Source organism: Simochromis diagramma, unplaced genomic scaffold, assembly GCF_900408965.1.
Source record: "Simochromis diagramma unplaced genomic scaffold, fSimDia1.1 OVJJ01000307.1, whole genome shotgun sequence".
In the NCBI taxonomy this organism is placed as follows: domain Eukaryota; kingdom Metazoa; phylum Chordata; class Actinopteri; order Cichliformes; family Cichlidae; genus Simochromis; species Simochromis diagramma.
Genome location: NW_024386786.1, coordinates 1,109,599 through 1,129,782, shown reverse-complemented (window position 1 = coordinate 1,129,782; position 20,184 = coordinate 1,109,599). Strand labels below are relative to the sequence as shown.

The following is a 20,184-nucleotide window of genomic DNA, read 5'->3' as shown; positions in this document are numbered from 1 at the left end:
TGAGTAAAATGTTTATTTGCTATAAAGATATTTTGGTGTCAGGTCAGAGAAGCTTGCCTCCTCTCACAGATCGTCCGCAGCTTGTTGGAGCATCTGAAAGTGAACCAGCTCCTGCTGTACACGACCCTCGGGGTGAGTCGACCACACAGATCCACACTGCTTTCACCCGCGTTATCCGGGTCGCGTGCCCAAAACCTGTAACACACACTTTATTCTGTTACCGTGGCAACCGATTCTCTGACATATGATAATGTTCATAATAAAACTCCCACAGTGTTTTAATCCCCTCACAGTAAATCCACAGTGGGAAGACACCGTGGTTAGGTTGCTTAGGAGTGAAATTCACTCACTTATACATAATCCACAATTACTGATGTGTGATTACCTTTTGTAATCTCACTACAATGTTGTGTTTTACTGAATTCAAGACCAAGACCTCCAGATTCCAGAGTTCTGATCGGGCATGCTCAGTATGTGCCACACAAAGAAAGCTTCAGAGGATCTTAGCTTATCCCCCAGTGTGGGGAACCACAACACAAAGATATTGTAATAATATTCATCAGGTAGTTTTAATATTGTGGCTGATCAGTTTAAATAGTATATACAAACAGGAAGGGAAAAATGTGATAATATTTTATTCCAACAAATATTTTACTGCTACTTAAATCTTATGCTTCTTATAATTAACTACTAAATGTTATTTGATTGTGTTGTCATCTTTAAAATTAAGATCAAACTCATATTCCATTATTGTTTATTATCTGCTCTTTAATTTGAGCATTTTACTTAAATTCTGTTCATCATTGTTGATTCTCAATTGTTTAAATGCACCTGTTATGTTATTATTAATAGTACTATTAATATTATTATTATATATATATTAATACTACTATTCTTACAATTGCTATTAATATTGCTAACATTGCTATTACTAATATTATTATTATTTCAACTGCTTTTGAAAAATAACAGACAAATTACTGGATAAAGTAGTTATTGTCTTCTTAAATCCCAAATGGGAGATAACAGGTTAAAGGAATGTGGCAGAATGAGATGGTGAAAACTGCACCAATGAAACCAGCTCCAAACAAGCGCAGCAAATGACAGATGACATTAAAGTGGCTCGGTGTAATTAATGTGAATGTATTTTTATATTTAGACCATGAGGAATGTTTGACTATGAACAGGGACACATACATTTTTAATATCTAGTCCTCTTATAGTTTTGTGTCCTGACAGCTGATCTGGCAAAATGTCCTCAGCCTGAGACAAACTTAAGGAGGAGAGATCAGCACATACTTGCTCTTCACCTTATGAGCCCTGTTTGTCCTGCACCACCTCCTCCTCTTCCTCATGCCTGTCATCATACTCACTGTGGTCCCTTCTCCAGCAGCGAGCCATCGCTCCACTGCCAGCCGCCGTCAGCGCCGCTGCTCCTCAGGCCTACCCAGTATGAGTCCCCCTGACTCAGACTCTGGGCCTTCTCCCACAGGAACTCCTGAAAAACATGTCAAACGTTACCATTTTGCAGAGAGAAGCCTTAATTTCATTCCTTAAGAACATTCTCTTTACTGTTGATCAATCAAGAACACAAGCTGTCTCACATGTACAGTAAAAGAGCGAAACACAAAACCTCATTTGACCTCAAGCACTGGCCGCTCCTGCAGACATCTCCATATTTCATAGAGGCCTTAAATCTATTCTTAACTTCTCTTCCTGGTGGTATGAATCTGTATGTCAAATAGTGTGTCCAAAAGGTAGGACATATCAGGAAGGGCATGTCAAATATTTACAACTGGACAGAGACTGAATATGTCATTAATGCAGGGAAGATTTGTGAGAGCAGAAGGGTTCCAGCAAAGCTAATTTAATATTTATTATGTGCTTGATGAATAAATATAAACTGGAAATGACAGGACAGAGCAGGTGGACAGAGTAGTGTGTGTGTGTGTGTGTGTGTGCATTCACCTGCTCCTCTTCTGTCCTTATTATAGCCATGACGCCCCCCAGTGCCATGCAGTGGTACTGACTACTGATCCAGTCAGCTCTGTCCTGGCTGAAGAGGAAACATTTCTGTCCCTGAGGCGTCCAGCCAGGTAAGCATAGGCTGCACTCTCTTTCTGAGTGAACAATAATAATAATAATAATAATAATAATAATAAAGAATAGGTAAAAGATGTGGCTCAGATTACTCACCCCTCAAAGTTTGTTTTAATCTACTTTAAGCTTCAAAAGACCTTAAATGTCAAGCCAGGGTCAAGTTTCAGCAGTGATTTGAAATTTTCTAGCATCCTGTACATCTCAGTACAGCATTACTGTTCTCAGTATGAAATAATCCCACAACAGCACTGAAATCATGACATATTTTTCAACAAACTGCATTTTGAGTGTGTAAATGATTAAACAACAATACAGCGCTCCACAAGCAAGACTTAAATTTGGATTGTGTATTAGCTACAACCATTTAAAAGTTACTACAGCCCGACAGTCTGAAGGTGTTAATGTCAGGTTTCATTCTGAAAAGCCTGTAATAGTTTTATGGTAGTGTGTTTTTATGTTGTGTCATAAGTAAGTGGTATAAATATGTTTTCTACTTTATTTATATCACTGATTACAGACTGAAAACAAACAGACTAATATTACACATCCAGTTTCACTGGTTTAAATCAGTTTATCTAACATACTGGAAACTCGTCATATGTAATATGACACAAAAGCTCAAAGTGGATCTGTTATCTGAATCTGAATCACGCTCGAGTTGTTTGTCTTTTTCACAGCATAATGGAAATCAGAGCTTCTTTGTTAAATGGGTTTTTTGTAAACAGTTGTCTATATTTAATCTGCCGCTTGTTTGGCAGCGTGACTGGGACATTATGTGGTTGAAAGAAAATGACCAAACTGAAACTGACATTTCTCTCTCACAAACTCGTCTGTAGTTAAATACTCGACCTTTATATAAGGGATTCATTAGCTTCTTTACCTTTCTGTTACAGCCTTATAATTAGAGCCAAGCCTCAGGTAAACCTTTACACTAAAACCACCCAGTTATCCACTGATGCGTCAGTTTTGAAGTCTGGCCATAGAAATGCCTGAAAACAGACACAGTGTGTACGAGGAACTGTCACAGGAACATCTTCAAAAAGTTGTGATTTTTGTGGGTGTAAAAAATGATTTTTTTCTCTGGATTTTCTCTTAACACTTGTAGCTCTGAATAAAAAAGCACCCAGACTCACCACCAGTGGTAGCGTTGCTGATCGGGCAGTACTGGTTTAGAGCAGGGTACTGGGAGAACAGGAGCTGATATGACTGGTTGAGCTTCTCCAGCCCGATTCTCAAACCTCTCAGTTTGTTTTCCTGCAGGGCCGACTGGGACTGAGACACCAGTGTGAGCTGAACCACTGTGGTATCAAACACACACAACACACGCAGCACAGTGTCAGAAGATTGCATACACAATGTCTCATCACCCGTTACCATGGATACGGGATAATAAAGCAGTGTCAGACAGAAAGCAAAGCAGACTGACAGAGGTGAAAAAAGGGATGATTCAAAAAGAACAGAGTTAATCCTCTCTGCAAGCCATCGCGTAACAGAATTTATTCTAAAATAAGACGCAGAGACCGACGGATTTATTTCTCGACAAAATGACAAAAGACTCGTCCTGCTTTTTGTTGAAACACCAGAATCATGTTAAAATTTTCCTGCAGTACCTCCATATGTACGCTGTATACTAATGCAGTGCTCTCCAAAGGCAGGTTAGCAGTAGAAGAAAATGTATTTATTTATTTTTGTCCCTTTAGGCATTTAAAGTTCACAAAAATACGCCAATGACATAAAATTTGAGACTCCTGGTAACATTTGATAATAAAACCTCAAACTGTTTTTGATATTTAGTATCATTCTGTCTGTAAAAACAATTACTCAAAAAGTTTAGATTTTAAATGTCATGCCACATTTGACCTCTGACCTCTCCTTCAGACATTTAACAAAACAAAAATATTTAAAAAGTCTATTTAGTGTCATTCTGCCGCCTGAATCTTGTGTGAATTGTGACATTTTCACACCTGCAATCTCTTGAGTGGTGACTGTTGTTTTGAGGCTCCTCTTCACTGCGTTTTCTCTGAACAGCTGCAGTTATTTTCTGGTGCTGTGTTCATTTTGAAGCCAACCAGTGGTTCAAAGCTTTTCACGCTGCTGTAAGTAATATATGCGTCTTTGTTTTCGTTTAGATGAGCCGTTTTTGTGTGGCAGCCAGCACACCTCGACATCTGTGTATCAGCAGATGGAAAGAGTGAAAGAAAGAAGGCTAGTTACACACAACGCCTTTGTGTGAGCGCAATCGATGCAAAAGGAAACACCTGGGCAACAAGTTACATTTGCCAGTGTGAAGCGGGTCCACTCTACATAACAACACAGCCAAATTTCGCTATGCTGTTAGCATTCGCTTGGAGAACTTTAAAAATCATATTATTCTGAGCTCCACTATTAGCGAGGATCTATTACACTCACTTTCAAACAAGGCCCTACGTTTTTATCCAACATGATGTGTGTTACTTCACTAATGAAATCCACTCTTTCTGTTTTTATTTTCTTTAAACCTTTGAGTATAGGATTTGGCCGGCGAGGATAGGCAGTATCTCAGTCACCACTGAGCTGTAGGTTCAACACAGACTAAAGTGGTTAAATGCCATGTACAGGCAGGTGTGGTGTAGAGATAAACTCAACTTTGTAAATTATTTGAAAATATTCAAAATATCAGTTAAGGTCTTATATATATATCAGCACATTATCTCCCTCTCCTTTTTTCAGTAACCCGTTCCCATTGGTCAGTGAGTTTTATAGATGCAAAGAGGCACTCACAGCAGAGAGTCTGGAGCAGAATGATGATGGTCAGTAGAAAGCAGAGCAGACAGAAGTAATGAGCCAGCTGTCTGTAGTGACCTGAGAGAGCCGACACAACAACAAAGGGAAAAAAGAAAAACACTTAAACATTTATAGACCTTTTTTACATTTCAGCAGGAGGAGACTTTGGCAAGCCTGGGAATTTCACAAAAGACCATTTCACCCAAAGCAGTCCAACAGGCCAGCAGAATATTCCTGTTGAAATACAGCATCTCCTTTTGTGTTGTGTTGTTGCTTTGGACTGCTTTATTTGGATGATGGCTTTAAGACATAGCAGACTTGTTGCCCTGCATGGTTGATGAGTATGGGTTGCATCAGACACAGGCAGATCAATGAATTGATAGATTTTGCTCTAATTTGATGAAATCTGCCACCAAGACTTCAAACATCTCTCTGATCCCGAGTCTGTAGATTGTTTCTGAAAAGAAATATTGTTAATGTTGCATTTTCAAAATCCATATTACAAACCCAGAAAATAAAATTCACTCTAATGTAAAGGACGAGGCAACTGTAACGCTAAAAAATAAAAATCAAGCAGACACCACCGTGGATGAGTGGGAACATTTTTATTATGTTGCAGTCACTATTGTTGTCATCTCTGCTTCTTCAAAGCAGAATGAGCTCATTAATTAAATCATTAGCTAACATGATAATGAGCACACCTCAACAGTGTTCTTCTTAAACCCACTCGACCCATGCATGCAATTGAATTTAGTGTTAAACAGGCTAAGAAATGACTAATACTAAATAAATAAATAAAACCAATTGAAATACTTTATAAAAAGAAAAGCTAATTACTTCTGTCTGTGGATGCTTCCAGCTTTTTTTCTTCTTCAAGCAGAGTCGATCCATTATTCACTCCCATGGTCTCATCCAGCAGAGAATCAGCACAGGATTTTTCTTGAGTTATTACAGCATGGATGCATAACTTTTCAGTCACCAACAATCCTTTGTGTTCCAGCAGCAGGTACCAACGAACAGCCCAGCGTTCCTCTGTTGAGGGATTGGTGTGGAATGATGTCCAGTATCTCATATGAATATTAAAATACTGACTCCCCTGCAGCCGTATGCAAAGCAGAGCTGGGTCTGATAACCAAACAAGTCTGTTAGAGGAAGAGTCAAAGCCATTCTTTATTTCTCCATTAGTGTGTGTTAAAATCAACATACAGTTAGTTTACATACCAAATAACTGCACATATCACCCTGTTAGGGACACAGGATGGAGGAATCTCCAAAGACAGCGTTCCCATCAGGGTAAAAATGTTTAGAATTAAGGTGATCAGTCAGAACAACTGTGTGTGATCTGCAGTGGCACTTTCTTCTAAAAGAGCCATTTTCTTAGCAGCTTATCCAGTTCAGGGGCTGGAGCCTTTGCCTTCTGTCATGACGGAGAGAGGCTGGGTACATCCAGATACATCCTTTCCTGTCTAACACACACACAGGCAATCATTCATGCTCACATTTATACCTATTATGAATCATTAACAGTAATTACCAACCAAGATTCCTTTTAGAAAGATTTTCCTGTTCATTTTTCTTAAATTCTGATTAGTTTCTCTACATATTTTTCCCCTGGTTGGTTGGTAACACTTCCTTGCACTGACTTTAAGCCCCACCAGAGGGCCCACTATATATAGAGAACCACTACTGCACTGAAACCTGTACAAACAAACAATTAAAGCTGCCTCCCACAGAACAACAGATTTTCCCTTAAATTTGTCACCTGCCTGCATTTATGTCTGTCTGCATAATTATCTAACACGCACAAGCAGCAATCATGACCAGCGTGTGATTGTATGTGCAGTGTGTGTGTCAGAACACATAGGTCATTGTCTTCTTCAGTCATACACACAAAAAAGTGTGTGAGATGAAGTGATCTGTGCAGAGATATAAGACTGCTCCCACTAATGAGCGATTTAAGTCCCATAAAATACTGTATGCATACAGTAGAAGTAATAATAATATAATAATACTACCCAATAGTAATAATAGTTTTATTCAAAATACTGAAATATTTACAAATATTTGACAGCGTTTATAGAGCATTTCTCTTCTTTTTCAAGTTTTACATTTCAGTTTATACTGTAGTTTTTGGCTTACACATGTGGGAAGGGGTAGTGGATTGAATACAATATTATACTCAGCATATTTACAGCAAAAGACAAAAAACAAATTTAAAGAAAAAATAAAGAAACCAAAAAAACTATTCAAATGTGCACTGAAGGTGAGGATAAGCAAGTATTTATGTTAATAATGCATTTTAAAGTTTAGCTTACAAACTACACATTTTTGTATTGGAAGAAGGAGGTATAAATGTGAAGTATAGGAGCACAGACAAAAGAAGAACATCATATATATATATATATGTCACATCATATATAGATGTGTGTAGAAACACATGAACATATGGAGAAAATTTGGAGAATTTTTTTTTGGTTTGGATTAAGATAATTTGAAAATATCTACTTTACCTATATATATAAAGCTCTTTGAGGCGACTGATTCTGCTGAATTAAATTCATTGGAGGATACGTGAGTTTAATTCAGAAGGGCTCTAATTAGCAAATATATAACAGTTTATTTCAAAAGATGAGCTTTACAAATAAACACAGGGTTAAGTAAAAGTCGCTTACAACCAGAGAACAATCATAATAAATACTTTCATATTTGATTCACGTGTACAAAAAAACCCCAAAACTCTTGTTATAAAACAATGAAAGTGCAGCTACAAATGATTAACACGAGATCAACAATGTCTTTTTACACGTTTAGCTTCTGTGTGTCTGACTCTGCCATGTGGTTTGAGCTTGTCGGAAATAAGCAGGATCAGATCAGTTGTTCACAGGTAAATCCCACTGTAAGCCAGTGGTTGCCCAAGGAGACATCAGCATTAGCGCGGTGACACGTTGTTAACCTGAATTGATGCAGTCAGGTGGCTCGTGGCTGTAATGTGTCGTGTCTGACATTGAGCTGTTTTGCTGTTATGTAACAAACCTTTCACAATGATTCATTTACAGACAGAAGAAAAACCAAAGGTTAAAACATTTTCAGTCCTGCATTGACAAAATGCACGATTTACTGTTATGAACATGTACTCACATTGTAAATCCACACAAAAGCATGTTATAGTTAATTCTACAAACCCCCCCCCACATATTTTTAGAGTTTTCAATATGAAATACTAATACAAAAAGAATAGTCTGTCAAAATCTCAATGTGCAAAACAACCATCAGTATGCAGTGCTTTGCCCTGCTGTGTACTGCAACCTTACTATCGGTTCTTTAGCAGCACGCACAAGTCCTCACTCAGGTTTCTATGTGGCTTCGTTTAGCATCTCTTTCACCTTCTGTAATGTCTATGTTGCTCATAAACCGCACAGAACAAGCTAGCGCAGGGCAGTTAATGGTAAACCAGCAACCTTTGGGCTTGTTCCAATTGAAGGAAATCCTATTATGTGTGTTGGATCTCTTAGAGGTGCTGCAGTCATGAGCGTGCAGCCAGTAAATCCAAAGCCCTGCACTCTTTGGAGCCTTCAAAGGTGTCCTGCTGGGAGCGTTCGAGCGAGGAAGTGAGGGTGTAGGTGGAGAAGGCAGAAGGATCCGGCAGGAATGGAAAAATACAAAAAAAAAACAACCAAAGTCCTCACACTGCTCGTGGCCCACAGCTGAGCTTGTGCTATTAAAGTTCTGCAGCCAACATGATGGAAGAAGAAATGAAAGAAACGATCGCTTTATGGTTGACCAATGATCAAATAATGTATTTCCACTTGTCAGCCATTTTTGACACAACCATGTTATCAATTACTAGAAAAGGATAATCCTAAAGCCCTGGGGTCAGCGTCCATCTTTAGTGGCAGGGATCAAAAGAAAGCTCAGTGAGGCCTCCGTGGAGCTCAACCGACTCCTCCGACCATGACATGACATCACCAACAAGGTGGCCGCCACAGGTTGCTTGGCTGTAAATCTCACTGGATGTCAACACCCTGGACCAGAACTGGAGATCTGACAGCTCTCCCACAAAAGACTGAGTGACGTCAAAGCGGCCTCCCATTGTGTCCTGTGGAGGGAGAAGCAAATGTGTCAAAATGTAGAGCTGATATTTAAAACGTTACCAGCTTCTTGGGATTAGAAAGTTTACTCTTTAAGATATGAAACTGGTAAAAATGACATTTTTAGTTTGACACAAATTTGATTTGTTTCATCAGTAAAGCCGGGGCCCTAAAAATGAAGCCAATACTAGAGTGTCTTAACCCTGCTTTCTTTCTAATGACCAACATCATTTAGACAATAAAGATTCAGTGCATATGTTTATATCTACTGAAAGGCACTATACAAAGTCAGCTGTTTCAAAAAAAAAAATAAAATAAAAAATGGCCAAACTGACAACGTTTGGCCTTACAAGCTCAGCTCTCCACACCACAGACAGACTATCAGTCACAGTAAAGAGACCCTCTTACAAGTCTAAGGTTTAACCTATCCAGATGTCATAAAATTAATCTGGTCCTTAGCGAGTCTTAAATGAAATAGATATAACAGATGAACTACCAAACATGACATATTAGATCATATGATTATTTAACAAAAATTAAATCACAATGCAGCAGCAGTATTGATACGAATTAAAAAGGAAAGTAGGAGCCAGGTGCTGCTAATCTATAGAAGCAGAAGTTTTAGCATTTTTCAGGTCAGGAAGTGTAACACAAGAACAAAACATATGAGCAATGATCTTAAAGAAACACTTGTTCCTGCCCATCAGTCTGGAAAGGATTATAAGGCCATTTCTGGAACAAGTTCAAGTCCATCATTCTACTGTTAGACAGATTATTCACAAGTGGAAAGCAGCTGCCAATCTTCACAGGAATGGAGGCCATGAAGTGCTCAGAGAAAATGCACAAAAAACAAAAACCTCATATTGAAGACTGTAAAGGCCTCACTTAGCATGTTAAATGTTAAAAGTTCTAAAAGAACATGGCAGCACAGCTTAGGCTCGCAAGTAAGTTACAAAACAAACCACAAGACAACTGCAACAATGTCCTTTGGACAGATGAAACCAAAGTGGAAATGACTATATGCAGAAACCAAACACTGCTTATCAACACATACGCCTAATACACTGTCAAGCACGGTGGTGGAGGGGGGAGGATTTGGACTTGTGTTGCAGCCACAGGACACAGGCACTTTGCAGTCATTGAATTAACCTTGAACTTCTCTGTATACCAAAGTGTCTAATATGAGGCCATCTTTTCAACAGCTAAAGCTTGGCTGACACCTGCTCGTGCAACATGACAATGATTCGGAGAATGAAAGCAAATCTACAACAGTATGGCTGAAAAAGACAAGAATGCATTGAATGCATTGAATGCAATACAATGCAGAATTACAAAAGCCCAGTTAAAATCCACACCTCAGTTTCATTAAAATGCTGTGGTGGTTAAGGCAGCTGTGCATAAATGAATTCCTCTAAGAGTCAAACAGACAAGATTTACATGAAGTTACTGCCACTAATGCTGGTTCTACAAGATACTTTGGTTTAGTTTTTATTAAATAAATAATGACCCACACATTTGACTTTGTATTTACTCAATTTAAAACCTCTTATAGCAAACGTTGGGGTATAAAATGAATTGACATACCTATATCTGCTGACATAGTCTGTATGTGACATTATTATCCCACAGTCAGAAGGCATGTTGTGTGTCATACCTGCTCCTGACCAAGGATGAAAATCCCTCCTGGTTTGATTGGGTGCCAGGCTGACAGGTTCTGCCCTGTGCCTTTCTTCGCTCCATCCTGGTAGGCCTCCCAGACACCATCACGTGTGGACCACGTCACGCACACGTGATGCCACTTTTCATCTGTCATAGTTATGGGCAAAGTCGCCGCCTAAAGAACCAGGTGGAGAGACAAAAAAAAAGAGATTTTATTCATTTATTTACTTATTTTTTAATTTTTATTTGGAAAAACATCTCATAACCTTCAAGTAAAAGATTATCCAAGGGTCGCGATGGCACGGTTTAGACCTGATCAAGCCTTAAATGATGTGAGATGTTATCATGTTGATGGGGTAAAAAGAAAAAAAGACTCCTTTACTGTCATCTCTGATAGCCTGCCATTAATTTTGCACGAGTATTCACACAGTAGCAAGCCTTATGTGCAACTGTTATCGATTGTCGGGAAAGTGGATTAATACAAGGTGTGAATCTTCTCTCATTTCATCCTCATAAAACAGTGTAGAAAAGTAATTAAACTCTTAGATCAATCTACATTCTGAGATCATTGAACTGTGTCAATGATCAGTTTGATAACTGCCAAGTGTGTGACTCACAGACAACAAACACGTCAGTTTATCCCTCCTGGTATTGTCTGTGCTACAGACAATTAGGCCAATCAATTACAATAATCAGATTATTGTGTTGTTCGTTTGTTTGTTGAGCTCACTGCACGAAGTACTGGGGCACAGAAGGGAAATAGACAAACATCTGTCTTCCGTTTAGGGGAGAATTAAAGATTAGGAAGCTAATTGACTAATTGAATTATTTGTTTGTCAGCAGTCTGACTGGGTTACTGTCTGATTACTGTCATTTGAACTGAGACATCTGCAATCTTTTTCTAGGAGAAACAACCGAAAGACAATTGCAGGGGCTCGTTATATATGTCTAATCTGCATTAGAAGTATACAGAGAAGTACCAGAATGTGAATAATTTGTTACAAGTGAAAACAACCAAAATAAATATAAAAATGTTTAAAAAGTCAAAATCAATGTATATTATGCCAATGAAGTTTGAGGATATTAAACATTTTAAGAAGACTGTTTTAGTAAAACTAAATAATAAATACATAAATTACAGCAGATATTCAAAATGCTAATCACTGTTAAAAGGAGCAACCAGTAAATGAGCTCTATAGTTTTTGTGTATGAATTTGAGCATGTGATTGTGAGATGACAATATTATATATATCATTTACATTGCTCTGGAGTCTTTACTAGAGAAGTTTTTGGCTAGTTGAGAAAAATATTCACACCAGAGTAAATCTTGCAGATTATCATCTTGCTCTGACTGTTATTTCTTGGTGGTACAGTACTACTAGCTGTCAGTAACACTGGTCATGTTGGTGAAAGTATATTCTTTTCTCTACTTTAGTACAGCCAAACTAGTGTGGAGTAATGCTGAACTTATACCTTGTTACTCTTTGATGCAGTGAAACGTGAGCTAGTTCTAAATCATCATCACACATTAGCAGATAAAGTCCTTCTTTTGCTCACCACAAGCAGTTTATACAACCTGAGTCTGCTAGACTTTGATTAGTCAGGATAACCTGGATTGTATGTGGTCTACAAACAGGAAACCAGATAGCTTCTGGGACCAAACATCTTCTGACTTGCCTAGAGATTCTTCACATTGATGTGCAAGTATTTTCTTACAGTGATAAATTATTTAGTGACTGGTAAAAAGATCCCATAAACCTTTGCACTATAGGCTGAGCTTCAGAACTAGCTTTTGTGTCCAGATTCATCAACATTTAGATCATAAATCACTGTGACATGACATGGTGACAGGCTTTACCTTGTCGTTAATTAGCAGCTCCATGGGATTGCTGCCCCATTCAATTAGTACCAGCTCATTAGCTTGCCCGGGCACCGAGTAGGAGAAGGGAGTGCCAAGACCAGGACCTGCACCTGCCTTCAGCCACAGGCAGATGGTCAAGGCAAAGATCTCCGTCACCACTGACCGCCTCATCCTGCCATACATGTAGTTAGTCCTCATGGGGAAGTCTAACAGGAAGGCAGTGGGACTCTTTAGCTTCTTTTGGTTCCCTGGTGAGATGGAGGATAAATTTAGAGTCATGTTATTCATTTGTGATGAACAAATACTGCTGTCAAAGACTTTTGTTAGACTATTTTCTATATGCATTAGAAACAAACAAGTTATTTTTTTCTTTTTCTTGAATTGTTCCTTTTTCTGACCCAATTATTATGGAGATATTCTCTATCTACGTGATATCAATATAATTATTAAAGGCAAAACAATGCCCTGTGCTTGCTTTCATCATTCATCATATAAATGAGGTAATTATGGGTCATAATAATCTACTAGCACCAACCACAGCAACCTAACTAATGGAGTTTTTTTATAGGGCAACCTCCAATAAAAGCCGGATAATAGTAAGGTACAAAGATATTCTGTAATTATTAAATAATAAATGAGAATCCAAATTCATCCCTAAAATAAATCATGAGTGTGTGTAGCTATGTCTGTGCGTGCATGTATGTTTACCATGGTCAGTGCTGCTGTGGTGCAGTTGGCTTAGTACTGTTTCCAGCTTGCTGTGTCCAGTGCCCCTCAGACTCGTTTCTTTACTGGTGTAAGGAAGCCGTCGCGGGTGATGATCATTGTCATGGTGGTGGTCATCGTGGTGGTCATTGCCATGATGGGTGTCATGATGATCATCGTGGTTGTCATGATGATCATCATGGTGGTTGTCATGGTATCCAGGTCGATGGTGGTAATCATGATCTCTGTGATGACTGTCATCATGATGACCATAGTGATCATCGTGATGATCGTCATGATGGTCATTATGGTGGCTGCTGAAATGATTATAATGCCGACCATGGTGCCCATCATAGTGGTGGTCACGATGGTGATCACGATGGCGATTATGGTGTCCAGTGTGGCGGTTGTACCAATGCCTATTCTGGTGGTTGCTGTGATGGGTATTGTGGTGGTCCTCATGGTGGTCTTCATGATGGTCATCATGGTGGTCATCATGGTGGTCATCATGGTGGTCATCGTGGTGGTCATCATGGTGGTCATCATGATGGCTATTGCCATGGTGGCCATCATGATGGCTATCATGGTGGCTGTTGCCATGATGGTCATCATGATGATCTCCATGGTGGTCATTATGGTGACCATAGTCATGGTGATCTCTGTAGTACCTGTGTAGCTGTTCCTCTAAAGCATTGATCTTCCTCTGCAGAAGTTCTCTCAGGGAGCTGGAATAGGAGCTGGAGGAGTTCCTGGCCTGTAGACAAAGAAAATAGTGCTTAATAACTATACCTACCTATAAATGATCTATTACCTCCACAGAGTGAAAACATCAATCGAATCTAGTTCTGCTATACTTTGTGTACTTAAAACTGATAATCCCCATCAATGTAGTAACAATTTCTTCTATTTAAACCACAGCAATAGCAACAGAGTTCAACAGGTCCTGCTGACATTGTGGGGGATCTTCATAGAGCGTCTCAGCGATTTGTGCAGGGCAAAAATGATGTCAGCACTGACCTGGCTCACTTGAATAAAGAGAATGGGATTTTGGATTATTGCTGAAAAAAGGTCTCAAAAATAGAAATTTAGAATATGTAGGTGTTTTGATAACTAGTATAATCATCACAAATCTAAGGACCCTTTAGGATTTTTGAAAGATTAAGTACCTTTATAGTAAAATGAACTATGGTAGTATGACTTTAATGTTCCCACCACAAAGGTCCTATGTGTGGCATCATGACATTTAATGTCCCTGAAGAACTTGGGTTTCCTGAAGCAGGTATTTGGGTATTCAGTTTCATATTTTAAAACAAAATGTGAAAACATGTTTAGGACTTGAGTTAACCACAGACCTCATTCGAAACATTCCAAAAATCAATTTAAATAAGGCACTGATTTCAAGACAAGGCTATTTCAAACTCATTACTGGAGAAAGATACTGACTTTAACTGCATGATTGTGACTCCTTGTCAGTTTTGTCTACTAGCAAAACTATAAAAAAGATGTCAAAGAAAAAGACTGTAGGGGGAGAAAGGTGAGTGCTGGTAATAAGAGTTTTACAACAACAACTTTGCATTTTAATGCTTTAAACAAGAACCAAAGGTTATATCAATACAATAGTACAAGAGGAACTTCAGTATGACATTTAAAAATGCAGGGGGAAAAGTTTTCTTGTCCTCTTTTTTCCTCTCCCTCCTTCATCCTCGTCTTCCTCACCAGCAAATCCGACTTTGTTCCCTGCCAGCACACGCCACGATTAATAGCCTTGTCAGGAAGGATGAAGCTAATTGAAAGTGAGGTTGGCTAGCGCCCTTCGGTGCATGGCCAGAGGCTGGTGGTGTAGACATCCTGTTAGAGGGAGAGGCTGAGGGTAAATCCTGGCACCAGTTCTGTTTTGTCTCACACCTTCAAGTGAGATCGAAAGGGATTTTTGGCAACACTTTCCCTCAGCATGACCTGAGACCACCTACACTAATAATGAAGCTTTTACAGGCCAGTTGGCAGCCAGGTTTAAGACTCACATTATGACATCAGAATAAGGAAACTATAACCAAAGTGAGACAGCAAAACCACTTAAATAGTTGGGAATCTGGAAGGATTATAACAACTGTAAAAAACATCATTAAGATGTTTATTGCTTTGTAAGTTTACGTTAATGAATTTAACATTATTGTCTTTTTAAACAACACAAACTCTTGATATGAACCAGAGTTTTGTTTTCATTTTAAGAGACCTCTAGCCCTTCTAATATGTGTTTAATGTTGTAGAGGGTCTCATTATAAATTAGTTTTTGGTGTTTGAACCCAGTGAGGGGGTTGATATGTTAATAAAGTAGTACTGGTCTGTATGAAATTTTCCCCATTCATGACAGCTATATGGGGAGTGAATTTTAATATGCTTTACATGCTGTAATGTTAACAAATCTGATAGTTGGTTCCTTTTAGTCTTGTTCAGCTTTTGATTGTACTTAGGGTATTTTTTTCTATGCCTGTTTTCTACCAGCCAAAGTTGTCATAGTAAATTATAGACACCATGGTGATTGTAGTAGGTTTGGGTTGATCAACACCCAGTCTCCCAGTTGAAAGTTATACATGTTTGGACATTCCTGTTCTATTATACTGGAAACCCATGTAAAATTTGTTGGAGGACTTATTAAATAGGAATTACATCCATCCATCCATCCATCTCTGCTGCTTATCCTTATCAAAGTCATTGGACGGCTGGATGAGAGGTGGGGTACACCCTAGCACCCTAGACTGTCTTGCTGTGAGGCAACGGTGTGCTTTGGAAAGTCTTTGAAATAACTGACTTTCTATGTCAATAACTAACTGATGCTGTTTGAGGGGAGCTGGAGCCGAAGGATTCAGTTTCTTTTATTTTATAGTGACAGAAGAAATAAAGATGGCTTGGAGAACAGTGAAGGAAATTGCAGGACTTCATGGAAAGTTTTGAAAATATGATCCTGTAACCTTATTGCAGTTTTCATTTGCACTCTTCCACATCCTGCTGGCTGTTAGGGTTAAACAGTCGTGAGTTTCCAGCATGACTGTACTTTTGTGAGAACCACAAGACAAAACTTTGATTTGCATTTGGTATGAATTCATTATAACAATGATTAGTAATTAGCTGTGTAGGGTAAACATTCATTTTAAATATATAGTTATATTATAAATATATATTATTTTAGAGAGTGTTTTTAGAGAGAAAGTGATATGTTTGTGTGTGCGTGTGTGTAGTGATTTACTTTAAGGCAAGAGATTACACACAAGTTCAAACACAGAAAAGCTAAACCAGTATACAAGAATTACTGGGGGAAAAAAGATTTTTCTTTAATCTAAACTCTTTGTCATTCTGCCGGTGTTTAAATACTGTAGACTGCTTGTTTTCCACCAGGGGAGCTTAACTTATCCTACTCCTGCTGGCACACAGAGGTTAAGATCAGGGGTGAGAGCTAATCAACTTAGAGCTTCTTCCTGTTTTGAGCTCGACCTTGGCCACTGATATCCAGGAGAAAGACAGAGAACGATGCAGAGAGACATTAACTCTAAGACAATAGTCAAGCAGCTTTCATATTAGCTTTGTGGGTGGTACGTGTTTCATAGTGACTGGTGGGTGGTTTGTGATGAGTGTGTGAGACAGATTGCCCACAACTTCTGAATACTATTTTTTTTTTAATTTCCCCCAAATTATTACAAAACCATAAATTAAAAAATTAATGATTTAGTCCTGAGAATATGCATTAACTATGATGCAGTAAAATGTACAACATCCATAGAATAACCTTCAGGTTACTATGTCCTAATGAAACATATCCCTCGTTTTGGCAGCAGATAACAAAGGCAGCTGATTCGGTGACTGAGCATGTGACTCTCAGTGACGTAAGACGTGACCCCAATTAAGTCAAACCTTTAATAGACTTCTGCTTGTCTGCAGCTTTTCTTTGCAGACACATTATAGACAATTTGAATTTTCTTTGTGCAAAAAGTGTAGTAGGTAAGGTTTATAAAGTACACATACACACTCACAAAGTGCCTGACACACAATTACAATTAAAAACAAATAAATGAATAAATAATTAAAAGAGAAATAGTAAAACAGATACATAAATAACATGAGAGCATTAAGAAAGCGCAACTCCACCCAAATGGCGCGGACCACAATTACCACGATTAAAGCAGCTCGAGCTCTTATTAGTATCTACCATCACACAAAATTGTGATATTTTAAAACATGGCGACCCTAGACTGTTAACAAACAGATACTAAGCTCACCAATGACAGCACTCAAACTCCACTGATATAAAAAGGCCTTCAATGAACAACAACAATGAACAATGCTGTGGATTATTCATTGCTGTGCATTGTTTCTGCCCTCAGAAAGCTTGGAATAGTGAAGAGGTCCAGGCACACACGGTAAAGTCACCGTTTGGTAAGCTAAGATTTTAACAGCCATTTCCCTCATAATTTATTGCAGTGCAATCTCAGTTTAATTACTCGGTTCATACTTTTTAGTATTTCTCCTGCATGACTGAGGAAGATATTCAGTGGATGTTCCCGTGCAGCTCAGACTTTGGGAAGTAGCTCTCATGCATCTTTGAAATTTAAAAAAAGGTCATTGTGCAGCAATTTTTAACGCACGGCACTTTTAAAAATTGCAAAACAAATCAAACTGAAGATACTGCATGGTCCCAGTCACCTGTCCTAGTGCGCAGTGAGTTCATTTATCCAGTTGTGATTTTTTTTTTATTAAGTGCTATTAAGTGAGTACGCTACAAAAAATGATCAAACTATAATCTTTCATGCTTACCTGCAAGTTCTCCAGCCTCTCCTTTAGTGTCTGCAGGGTTTTTCCAGTCTGTTCTGGAGAGAAGGAACTGTGTTTGCTATATGACGAGCCCTTCCTGTTGTGGTCCAGTCTGTGGCTGCCGTGGGAATAATGGTGGTCATTGCTGTGATATCCTGAAGGCCCATGGTGCAGTGACAATGATGCATGATGGCTGCCGTGATGTCCATGATGGTCGTCACGGTGGGTACCGTGATGGTTGTTATGGTTGTTATCATGATGGTTTTCATGATGGTTGTCATGATGGCTATCGTGATGGCTATCGTGATGATTGTCGTGGTGGTTGTCGTGATGACTGTCATGGTGACCAGTGCTGTGGTGACCCCCAAAGCCCTCGCATAAGGTGAGCTTAGCATTCAGCTCCCTGATTGTCTCTCGCTGGTCCAGGATGGTTTCCTTCTGCCTCACAAGGCTCTCACGCAAGTGCAGAATAGTGGCTTTGGCCTCGTCGGACATCATGCCTCGCCTGCTCCCGCCATTGTGGTCACTGCTATGGCTGTTACTGCTTGGTCCATGGGGCACATTGGGTGGCGAGTAGCAGCTGGGATCTGCTTCTGGAGGAATGGGAGTACAAACAAATTTGGGGCTAATGCCATAATCATATTCTATGCCAGGTAAACTACCTGCTGCTGCTGCACATGAAAGGAAGTAATAGAAAATAAGAGATCGTAGGGGGATGAAAGGGAGGACAAGCCCCAGAGTAGCTCCCACCCGTTGCATGTGCTTTGTAGACAAAGGCATTTGGCTCAGAGGACGGACGTCTCTGGCCATATCTGGTCAGAGTCCAAATTATTCCTCGGAAATTGACAGTCTTCAAAGGCTTTAGTTTTGTGGGGACAAACACCATCAATGGAAACCATTTGCTTCTGATTGAGAGGTGTTGGTGCTAATCATGTCAACAAAATAAATTCCCTTTAGAGGATAAGTGACAGAAACTCCAAGGAAGGGTTCTAAAAACACTGGGAACATTGGGAACAAAGGGGACTGTTAAACTCCAGCTGCTTGTCTTCAAGAACACCTTTTAGAATCACGCAAGCTTTCTTGGCACCATGGTAAGTTAACAGGTTGAGAAAGTTCAGCTGATAGATTCATCCACTTTGTCTGAGATGAGGTACTGGGGCATCGCCAGACAGGTGATTTCTTCTGGCTTCAAAGACCTTCTGTGTTCGACGGCCAGGAATAATCCTTTTAACTTTGGCTTCTAACCATCCATCAGATTGCCATTGCCTACTGGGAGACAGAGAAAACAAGACATCAACAAAACCAGTCAAGAAGAAGAGAGACATAATGGAAACAAACAGCTAGCTCAAGCTTTGATCATCTCCACTCATGGTTTTAAGTATTATTTACAGTGCAATCAATATATGATTCAGCCAACTGGAAAACAACAACAACAACAAACCCAAAAAGCTACAGGTTGTGGAAAAAGTAAGACTGTCAAGAGGCAAAGTGAGACAAAGCAGAGAGGAGAGAACAGGTTTAAAGGACAGGAATTGGGTCATGGCTGAATTAAGAGATAACTGGAGACCATCTTAATTACTAAGTGAGTTTCCGGATCACACTCATCTTTGAACTTGACTGCAATATCGATGTAAACAAAACCATAAAGAGTTTCATGACTCAATCATGGTTTTCATGCACTCATATTGAGAAGGAAAACTAGATAAACACCTTTTTCAACATTACCTTAAAAATCTGCTTTTGTTATAGTTCTTGCTGCAGGAAGGTACCAGAGCTGTTCAGCATCATAAGCAGTTGATCTCCACATATTAAAATGCTCATCCATGTGGTCAGCATGTTTTATTTTAACCAGCAGACTGCAGTTTAAGTTCAATGACTCACACACAGACAGACGCCACAGAGGGGAGGGCTGATTGGTGGTGGTGGTGATTGGGGGTCTTCAGGGCTGCAGCAGGCCACAGTATAATCAGATTATGGTCAATTAATCTTCCGTCAAAGCCACAGGGCAATCATTCACATAATGAAAGCTGGTTTTCTGCTGAGACAAGGGCATGCCTGTTGAGCCCAGTCACTCACACGAGTCTCATGAATCAGTGTCAGAACTTGTCCGCCTTCAGCCTGCCATGCTGACTGACTGTTTAAAAGCAGCACGGCGAGGAGAGACAGAGTCATACTCAAGGAAGAGGGATGTCCACATTATTATTG

At 39.3% G+C, this 20,184-nt stretch overlaps 2 protein-coding genes across 2 annotated transcripts; both read right to left on the bottom strand.

Annotated features, from left to right (window-relative positions):
* LOC120728200 (C-type lectin domain family 4 member A-like) lies at window positions 1-5,962 on the bottom strand. Its single transcript, XM_040023002.1, has 6 exons — window positions 5,701-5,962; window positions 4,861-4,941; window positions 3,234-3,398; window positions 1,969-2,120; window positions 1,374-1,498; window positions 1-195 (listed from the first exon to the last, which is right to left on the bottom strand). The coding sequence occupies exons 1-6, from the start codon at window positions 5,933-5,935 to the stop codon at window positions 39-41; spliced, it is 915 nt and encodes a 304-aa protein (XP_039878936.1). The 5' UTR covers window positions 5,936-5,962; the 3' UTR covers window positions 1-38.
* An 848-nt stretch (window positions 5,963-6,810) lies between these two features.
* On the bottom strand, window positions 6,811-19,315 carry LOC120728199 (GATA zinc finger domain-containing protein 14-like). Its single transcript, XM_040023001.1, has 5 exons — window positions 17,983-19,315; window positions 13,180-13,930; window positions 12,469-12,719; window positions 10,606-10,785; window positions 6,811-8,959 (listed from the first exon to the last, which is right to left on the bottom strand). Exons 1-5 carry the CDS (start codon window positions 18,787-18,789, stop codon window positions 8,750-8,752), a joined length of 2,199 nt encoding a protein of 732 aa, XP_039878935.1. The 5' UTR covers window positions 18,790-19,315; the 3' UTR covers window positions 6,811-8,749.
* Window positions 19,316-20,184: the final 869 nt, after the last annotated feature.